The sequence below is a fragment of the Dipodomys spectabilis genome, unplaced genomic scaffold (assembly GCF_019054845.1).
Source record: "Dipodomys spectabilis isolate Male_0828 unplaced genomic scaffold, ASM1905484v1 ptg000009l, whole genome shotgun sequence".
Classification (NCBI taxonomy): Eukaryota; Metazoa; Chordata; class Mammalia; order Rodentia; family Heteromyidae; genus Dipodomys; species Dipodomys spectabilis.
The window spans coordinates 15817006-15827749 of NW_024870686.1; the positions used below are offsets into that span (position 1 = coordinate 15817006).

General features: G+C 35.3%; 1 protein-coding gene across 1 annotated transcript; it reads right to left on the reverse strand.

Annotated features, from left to right (window-relative positions):
* Positions 1 to 2750: 2750 nt before the first annotated feature.
* On the reverse strand, positions 2751 to 10361 carry F11 (coagulation factor XI). Its single transcript, XM_042701630.1, has 4 exons — positions 10307 to 10361; positions 5564 to 5726; positions 4054 to 4160; positions 2751 to 2914 (listed from the first exon to the last, which is right to left on the reverse strand). Exons 1-4 carry the CDS (start codon positions 10359 to 10361, stop codon positions 2751 to 2753), a joined length of 489 nt encoding a protein of 162 aa, XP_042557564.1.
* Between the last annotated feature and the right edge of the window lie 383 nt (positions 10362 to 10744).

Here is a 10744-nt window from a genome sequence, read left to right on the forward strand (position 1 = left end):
CTGGTCTTAAATTCATACTAGGCTAGTCAACTCTCTAATTATACCCTTTAGACATGGTTAGCTTGGGTGAAAAGAACAAAAGCTATGTAAATTATTGTTTGTCATTTTATTACTTTTCTTCCCTCTATCACTATCATTGACTAGCTTAATCTTGGTCCGTTCAGTACTTAACTACTGCACATATATTTACTCACCATTATCCATTTTACATAATCTTAATGTATATCCAGAGATGCCTCCTCTTCCATGAAGTATTTTAGTTGGAGATCCATTGGAAGAAAGTTTCAAGTAACATTTGCCCCTGTAGTGAGAAACGGTATGGAGGTAATGAACTTTACCTGCCAAGGCAAGGGACAGGGGACATCTCTTTGACTATTCATTTGCCTTACTTTCTTTCATTGCAAGATTCTTGAGGTGGGGAATAGGTAAAGAACTGGCAGCGGATGGCACTGGTACAAGTTTTCTGACAAGCTTCGTGTCCTTTCACATCAACAATATCCAATTCCTCTCCCAAGAAATCAGTGTCATGGTAAATTGAAGAATGACAGAATACTAGGTAATGAATCACAGGTCAGATATGAGAAGGCATAAACGTAGTGTTCCTCAATCTCAAAGAATTGTTGGTGTTTTAACGAAAGAAAGCATCTTCACTGCTTACCTGGGACGCTGTGCCTACAGTTTTGTAGACTGAAACCAGAAAGGGCATGGTCCTTTGTAATGCGTGTACTTGGCAAGCCACTTTGAGATGTTTTAAGGAGACAGAGGTTTCTGACCAAAAATAAGTAAGTAAATAAATAAGTAAATAAGTCCTGAAAAAATTATATCAAAGCAAACCACATCTAAAGATGTGTGGACTGAAGTTTTAAGTTCTCAGAATGTACAGTGGTGGCTTTTGAAAAAGTGATTTAAAAGATAATAAACCACTCTTAATCATAACTCCTTACCTTTGAGATTCTTTTGGCCATTCTTGGGAAAAGAAGGTAAAGAACAAGCAGGTGGGATGGTGGGTACAAAGTCGGCGGCAGACAAAGGCATCTGGAGCCATAACACTGTCGACATTACTGTCTGAGAATGCTGTGCTGGGAAAAATGTCCCTAATACAAGCTGTGTAACAGAAAGACCATGTGAGATAATCCAGCCATCCACCAGCATGAAAATTCTTTCCAGTCATGGTATTTGTCAGCTTCATAGTTAAATTTTTCCCCAAATCTCCTTTTAATTGTTTTAAGTTAGAAAAAAATGAGACAATTTTAAGCTTGAAATACATATCATATATTTTATATCATTTATGTATATTAAATCATAAAAGCAATTGTATTCAATATAATTAATTTAATAATATAATTATACTACATATCACTAATTTAATTATATCATATGTGATAGGTAATACATTATATACAATAACATATAACAAAATAATTATATATCAATACATAATTATATACTACTATATTGTATGTGCATAGCATATAATATATAGTATATATTAAATAAACTTTATATATTATATATTAATATAATACATAATCAATATATTAATATATAACATAATATATGATAGACTACATAATATTGTAGATTGTATTATTACAATATTGTATTTATGTATGTATACAATATTGTTTATTAGCATTATATTGTGTAATATAATATGTTATATAATATGAAATATAGCATATACAATATGCTATATTATATATTACATGGCAGTTAGACAGCATATATTATATAGCATATTATATATTGTGTTATCTATTGTGTATTTTACATATTACATATAATATTGAATATTAAATGTAATTATATATTAATATCTAATATATTAATTAAGTAACAATAATTATTAAATAATATATATACACACTGAACATAATGAATTTTGTTATACAGAGAAGTTAAAAGATCATTGGGTCCATTTCATTAGTGAGCACAAATAGGTGTCCAAAATTAGACCTATTACACATCATGAGATACATACACATTTAACGTCTAACTACCTGGTTAAGAAAACAATAGTTACCTAGGTTAGAAAGTGCACAGGACTTGAGTGAAAATCCAGAAACCACATTAGTGAGCTTGGCTATTCCAGTTGGTGCGCCTGTTGGGGTGTACTTCAACAAGCAGATGTGACTGAGTAAAAACAAAAGTGCAGATTAGTCTTCTAACTGCAAGTAGGAAAATCCGTGAGATAATACAACTTCTCCATTGCACAAAAGTCTTGGTGTGATAGTGGAGGAATTTCACAACACTACCATTAAAAGATAGACTTCGCCATAAATTAAATGAATTGAACTCTTAATGGACTTTTTCGTGACAAAACAAGAATGGTTGTTTTAGTTTTTCAAGGATCCATCACATCCTTCCCAGGGGACCACGCGGAGGCAGGCAGGCACAGAAGAAAGATGATTACAAGGTTTATTAGAGAAGCCAGATTTCCCCCGGGGAGGGAGCCCACGGCAGCCTCCACCATCTAAGTAGCTGCAGGGTCTGGGGTAGGAAGTGAGGTAGATGGGTCTAGCAGACAGAGGGAGGGGCCAGCTGGATGGCGGGAACTCCAGGGCAGGGAGGAGCTCAGGTCTGGGTGGAGCTGAGGACCAAAGGTGGGCTTCATGCTTACAATTTTAAGCTCCTCTTCAGGGCTGAAGCACGAGTTTTGGCATCAAGGTGATTAAAAATAATTTTAACAAGTCAGCATTTTGGTTTTCATGGAATGCTCCCATGTCCCTGAACTCAGTTCCCAGCTCCACTCACCGGTGTTTTGCACTGGGAAAGTGTCTTGTAGCAAACGTGAAAAACTGACAGTGGATGTCATTCGTGCATCTCTCTTGGCATTTCTGAGCACTGCTGGCGAGAGAGTCATTATAGTTCATGCCCCTCATGTCCAGGTCCACGTATACATCTCTGTTGCAAGCTAGAATTTTAAGTGGAAAATAGGAATACCCTTCAGATTTCAGGGGCAAGTGCAGAATTATTGCTGAGCATTTGTCTCTCCTGACTTACCCTTTGAGCTTCTCATCCACCCTCCTCAGAAAGCCTTGCCTTTTATTCTCAATTTGCTTAGTTCATCCTCTCACAAGGAAGCATTAACAGAATACTTCTCACAGCATCCTTCATACAACTATTTTAGACAGGTAAATTTACATATTCATGTTCTGATCTTGCTTCTCCTTGGCTGTCTTACCGACAAAGCTATTCAAGGGTCTGTTTCAGTATTGAGACAATGCACTATTAAGGATTTGATCAAGTAGTTTATTGATCATCCATTTCCTAGGAATGGATTAGATGTGTACTTGATCTTTGTAACTAAACATGGACAGTAGAGAACTTGAATGGGAAAATTACAGAAAAATTTCCTAAATATTTAGAATAAGGCATTTTTAAAATTAACAATAAAGGGCCTGGAAGTTGGCTCAGTGGTAGAGTGCTTGCCTTGCATGCTGAGGCCCTGGGTTCCATTCCTTAGCACCACGTAGAAAAAGCCAGAAGTGGTGCTGCGGCTCAAATGGTAGAGCACTAGCCTTGAGCTGAAGAGCTGAAGGACAGTGCCCAGGCCCAGAGTTCAGGCTCCATGACCGACCAAAAAAAAAAAAAAAAAGAAAGAAAGAAAAACAATAAAATTAATTATATTCATAAACTGCTTTATTAAGTAACAACTCCTTTGTATAACTAAAGATAATAAAACGTATTTTGAAAAAGAAAACAAGGAAAAAGAGAAGCGCCACTTCTGTATTTGTACTTCTTTGTATTTGTTCGCTTTGGCTTGGATTGCTATATTTAATTGGCTTTAATTTTTAATTTTAGGTTGAGAAAGAGGAAGGAAATAAGCTAATGGTCAGATTTGGGATAGTGAGATATGATGTGATTGAACTCAAGGAATTTTAGTGCTTATAGGGCAGAGGCACACATATGTGATCATTTTTTCCCTTTAAAGAAAGAACTTTAGTAGAGATTTACTTCCAAATAGCTGTGCTTTACTTCATAGCCATAAAACTTTATCAGATATAATTGTATATATACACAGCATAACAACAACTACTTAAGAAATCTTACCACTTAGTTGATGTGGACATTGCTTAAAAGAATATCCAGAAATTGCTCCTGTCATATTCACCTTTGGCAATGTTTCAGTAATACTGTCTTTCAGGACACAGGCAAACCTGTTTAAAAAAAATACCACAACTAGGTAAGAATTCATGTATTAAAATAATGGCTCGTAAAAGTCAGCATACAGAAAACCAAAAAGAAGGAACTAAGCTGTATTTCATGAACCAAACAAATAGTTAATTCCCTAAAACAAATGTTTTCTTAGCAGGCTTCTGGTATTTTTATTTCAACATCCTTACATTTGAAAAAGGCAGGATACGTGTTTCTAAAAGTAAACCGGAGTGAGTAAACTACAGCCTTTTGGTAAATTATAGATAGCTGCCTGTTTTTGCATAGCCCTTGAGCCAAGAATATTTTTTCATTTCTATTTCTATTTTTGCAGTACTAGGATTTGAAGTTGGGGCCTTGCTAAGCAATCATTCTAACATTTGAACCGTATCTCCAGAATTTTTTGCCTTTAGTTTTTGTTTTTAGTTAGTTTCTTACTTCTACTTGGTCTGGCCTTTGATTACGATTCTCCTACTTCTGCCTCCAGAGTAGCTAACATTATAGACATGCATTACCATGCCTGGCCTTGGTTTTCGATAATTATTTTAAATAATAATACAAGTATTTTGCCTTTAGACCAACAGAATCTAATGTATTCACCACTACCTTGTTTAGAAAATGCTCACAGGTTCTTATGATAATTTTTCAAATAGGACTTGTTCAGGGTACTATGTAAATATCTGTACATGTGGAAATAATACTAAAAAATGTTGACAACTTGATTTTAAATAAAGGCTTAATTATTGCACTTTTGCACTTAATATGGAAACAAAAAGTGGCTGAAATATTCTAAAAATTTAAACCTAGGACAAATGAAATACAATTTGTGAATGTTTATGAGATTCAGTTAATAGCTACATATCACATTTGAGGAACATGATATAATTTTAAAAAAGATCTTGCTATGTTTCTTATATCTGTGTAGGATAAGTCATGTTGAGATATTTAGAGGTACATTATCAAGAAGCTTACAAATATTCACACACATACTAATAGAGGCAGATAAAGGAAAACAGCAGAGTCTTGCTGATGGTGTGAATTTACCATTTTTCCTTTAATTGTGATTGTAAGTGGCATTTAGGTTTTTCTAATAAAATAACTGGGGGAAAGTTATCAGATATCAATAGCAACTAGAAAGTTAGAGCAAAATGATTAAGATACCTAAAAAGAGAGAGGAAAAACTGTACCCTTAATGTTGAGACTTCAAAAAGCTCCAGGAAAGCTACCCTGAGAGGAATTTAATCATTCCTTAATCTACCTAAGCATCATTTTTTTTTCCTGTAACAATAGTTATTTTAACTAGAGGGCTGTTAACAGCCATTTCACAAAACGACAGATGGGAATTTATCAGTAGGCAATTGGCCTGTAAAATCTACTTCCTCTATGTAAATGGTAAACAAACATTTACCCTTTGGTAGGATCTTCTGATGTTGATTCAGCTATGAACGTGAATAGCAAGCATCTTGGGTGGTGGGTACAAAGTAGTTGGCAATACTTCGCGCTTGGTGTAAAAACAGTATCAACATCTCCCCCTTGAAAGCTTATGTCTCTGAACAGCTCAGTAACACATTCTGTAATATAATGCATGGTAAGTATTAATTATCAGTGGGCACATGTCTAGTTAAATAATAATCTGGCCAAGGTAAGGCAGGTAAGTCTACTTAACCAAAAATATGCCTGAACTTGGCCATAAAGGCAATCAACACTTTTTGTGTCGGAAAATTAATAACCTCAAATGGAAAAAAAATCAAAAAAATTAAGTGAAGTAAGCTAGGTGCAAAGAAATATAGGTCCCATGGTTTCCCTTATTTGCAATAACTAGTATATGTCTGAGACAAGCAGAAAAGGTCAGATAAGATGATGTTAGGTGAAATGAACCCCAAGATAAGGACACAAGTGGTTTTTCTTTCTTGTTTGTTTCTAACGTATTTATAAGGTGATTTTTTTTTTGTTGCTTTGCATGTCCCTCCCCCATGGTATAACCCCTGTTTTCACTGTATTTGATGTTGGCATAATTTAGGGAGGGGAAGAAAAAAAACAAGTTGTTTAGGGATACAGGTGGACCCATTGCAACAATGAGATGTACAAGATGCTATGTTGAAAAACGAACTTTACAACTTTGGCAGGGGGAGGTGGAGAGTGTAGTTGTGGAGATGGGAGGGCAGGGATGGTAGGGGAAAAACAAAGGAGGAGGCAACAATTCTTGATAAGAAATGTACTCGTTACCTGGCTTATGTAATTGTAACCCCTCTGTATGGTATTTTCACAAAAAAAAAAAAAATGAAAAAATCAAAAACCTTGCCTCAAACATCATTCTTATGAGTGACTATCTTGGAGACAATGAATACTGTGTGAAAAATTAAATTATTTCTCAGATTTTTATTAGCGAAAGATGCCTTTTCAGAGACCAACCAGGTCTAGAGGAGCTTGATCCTTTCACCTCTGTGAATTACTTCTCTTCACTCAGCTCTGTGATTATGTTAGCACAGATCATAGACGGCCATTTCCCAGTAGCATCTAATGGATTTCTACAAGATAACATATAATTTCACCTTACCGTGCTAATTTACTAACAGGAGATAGAGTCTTGAAAAAAAATTATTGAATCCCCTTCATCTAAAACCTCAAATAAGTTTTTACTTTTCAAAAGCTAAATTGCATCATATCTTTTTTAATTTTTTAATATTCTTTTCAAATTTTATTTTATTGTAAAGATGCTGTCTAAAGACAGTTATATGAGTAAGGTAATGAGTACATTTCCTATCGAACATTGTTACCTCCTCCTTTGTTTTTACCTTACTATACCTTCCCTCCTCCACGATGCATGGTTTTGGGGGTCATTTTTTCCTTAGTCACTGACTGACTGAAAAATTGTAGTTTTAAATATTGGCATACTCTCATTAAGAAGTATTGCTCTGCACCCCTTTTCTTCTTACAATTCACAAATACACAACAAAATTTCACACACATTTATGTATCCCAATATATATATATATATATCCCTATATATATTTCCCTATATGTATGTATGTATATATGTACATATAGAGATATATGTACATATATACATACATATGTATAATATTTGGTCTAAACTCTGATTCAGCTATATTTCAGAGTTTTGATATGCCATTTTCAATTATAATTAAATTTAATACACCTTCTAATTCCATCATAGTATTAGTCTAATATTTATGATAAAGGGTAAATATACTCCTCAAACATTTGGGAATTTTTGCTGCTACTACAATTGAATGACAAGTTGAATGTAAAATTTTCACCTAAGAGTCTTGTACATGATCAGTTTAGAGTTTTGTTAATATTTCACATCATGCATTAAGAATATTTGACACACAAACATATAGAAAGGTAGGAAGGAAGGAAGCAAGCAAGCAAGGCAGGCAGGCAGGCAGAGAAAACAGAAAGGAAAAGAAAAGAAAGAAAGAAAGATAGAAAGAAAGAAAGAAAGAAAGAAAGAAGGAAGGAAGGAAAGAAAGAGGTAGACAGATGCAACTCTTGAATGCAATGTTCAAAATATGTCATCAAATTTGTACGGACATATTTATCAATAAAATAATATTTTTCAAAATAATAATGGGTGACTATAAGGACCAGTATAATCTTGTCAGAAAAAAATATGAGAGTATATACTTTAAATTTTTTTTAATGGATTGATTTCTTTTTTTATTGTGAAAATACTGTACAGAGGGGTTACAATTACATGGGCAAGATAATGAGTACATTTCTTATCAAGCATTGTAGCCTCCTCCTTTGTTTCCCCTTCTTATCCCTTCCCATCCTTTCCATTCCCCCCCACCCTCCCACCCAATCCTCCCCCCTCCCACCCCACCAAAGTTGTACAGTTTGTTTTCGACATAACAACTTGTACTTCTCATTGTTGCAATGGGTCCACCTGTATCCCTATTTAAATTATTTGTTTTTCCCCTTTTCCTCCACAAGTTATACCGACATGAAATACAGTGAAAGCAGGGGTTATACTGTGGGGGAGGGATATACAAATCAACAAAGAAATAATCTTATAAATATGTTAGAAACAATCGCATGAAAGAAAAAAAAACATTTGAATACATATCTTAGGGTTCATTTCACTAACATCAACTTATCTGACTTTCTCTGCTTGACTCAGACATATAGTAGTTATTGCAAATAAGGGAAACCATGGGACCTATGTTTCTTTGGGCCTGGCTTACTTCACTTAATATAATTTTTTCCAAGCCTTTCCATTTCCTAACAAATGGGGCAATGTCATTCTTTCTGATGGAGGCAGAGAATTCCATTGTGTATATATACCACATTTTCTTGATCCATTCATCTACTGAGGGGCATCTGGGTTGGTTCCATATCTTAGCTATGGTAAATAATGCTGCAATAAACATAGTTGTGCTGCTAGCTTTAGTGTGGTCTTGTTTTTGATCATTTGGGTAAATGCCCAAAAGTGGGATTGCTGAGTCATAGAGAAGCTCCATGTGAAGTCTTTTGAGGAACCTCCATACTGCTTTCCAAAGTGGTTGAACAAGTTTACACTCCCACCAACAACGCAGTAAGGTTCCCTTCTGTCCACATCCCCTCCAGCATTACTTTAAAATTTTAAAATAGTTTTTTTATTGTAAAAATATTGTACAGAGGGGTTACAGTTACATGAGCAAGGTAATGAGTACATTTCCTATCGAGAATTGTTACCTCCTCCTTTGTTTTTCCTCTACCTTCTGATCCCTCCCACCTCCACAACTATACTCCCTCCCTCCCCGTCCCTGCCTAAATTGTAAAGTTTGTTTTTCAACATAGTGTCATGTACATCTCATTGTTACAATGGGTCAACTTGTATCCCTTCCCTTCCCCAAGCTAGAGAAGTGTATATACAAGATGCAGGCACTGACATCAAAAAGAGTGAAAACAGGGTATACTTTAAATTTTTAAATGCCTACCTAGATTTTTCTTTTTCACATATACCAAAATCAAAGAAGAGTTTACTGAGGTCAAATGCTGGCAACAATTAGAAATTAAATGCAATATAAATAAGTTAGTTTTTAAAGGAATGCTTAAAATTTTATTTTAAGTGATTAAAAGTAAGAGTTAAAATACATTGTTTTACTGAATATTAATTAAGTAGTATATAAACTATACATTTTGTGCATATAATGTAAGGAGAATTAGCAATAGTAAAATTGCTGAAATGCATTAAACCATATATGAATGTTTACATAACATTTTCAATCTAAAATAGCTAGTGCATATGTTTATTATTGAACTGACTGCCTTATAGAAAGCTGTGTGAATAATGAGTGAGGTAAATAAAGACTTCTTCCTTTTTCCTGTGAGCAGACTCTAGGCTTGAACTTAAGGCCTGGGCAATGTTCCTGAGCTTTTGTGCTCAAGTACAACACTCTACCACTAGAACCACAGCTCTACTTCTCTTTGGTAGTTAGTTGGAGATAAGAATCTCATGGATTCACTTGCCCAAGCTGGTTTCAAACTGCAATCCTCAGATCTTAGTGTCCTGAGATTACAGGCATGAGTCACCAGAACCACACTAAGACCTCTTCCTTATAATATATTGCTCTTTGAAATCACTTAAGTCTGTTATATATGTAGCTATGGATGTAGATATACAGACAAATGTAACATAGATACAGATATAGATTTAGGCATTGTCTTACTGGTAATCTTTTGTGTAAATGTCCTTTTTCTATGAAACAGCTGGAATTTTACATGGAAAAGGAAAGAAATTTATCTCTATCCTTATAGGGAATAGCATGGGTCCCTTCTTCATAAATGAGTCGCTGTGATACTGTGATCTTCCTTCCTAGACTAATGTTCTCTCACTGCAGGCAAAGAAATTAAGCTATTTCCAGTCCTTCTTTTCTTTTCTTTTTTAGTCAGTCATGGGGCTTGAACTCAGGGCATAGGCACTGTCCTTGAGCTCTTTATGTTCAAGGCTAGAGCTCTGCCACTTTGGAGCCATAGCACCACTTCCTGTTTCCTGGCAGTTAACTGGAGATAAGAGTCTCATGGACTTTCCTGCCTTTTCTGGATGCTCAGATCTCAGCCTCCTGAGTAGCTAGGATTACAAGCTTGAGCCATCAGTGCCTGGCTTATTTTTAGTCTTTACATAGGACAAAGGCTTACTTACCACCAGAAACAGAGACAATGAAAAGGAGATATACCATTTGATGTAATAAGATCATCCTACAAGGAGAAAAAACAATCATGTGTTTAGACCATAAAAAGGTACATTTATAATTCATTCACTGCCATTAGAATCTACAAGAAATAGGGAGGGAAAGAGAGTATTTCATTGAATAGTGCTCACAGATTCCTTATGTTTCTAATGGCCAATTTTAGTTTTTCAAAATCCAAGAGCATCCCTCAGCATGGTGTGTGACCCAGCACTGTCACGTTTGTGCAGAAGCCACATGACAGACTTCTCTTCCATTCCTTTCTCCGTCACTCCCTCCCAACACCTTCCTCCCTCCTTCTCTCCTTCCCTCCTCTCTCCTTCCCTCCTTCCCCCTTGCTTCTGCCTCCAGCTCCCCTGATACTCATATCCTCTGTCATAGTCCTCAGACTT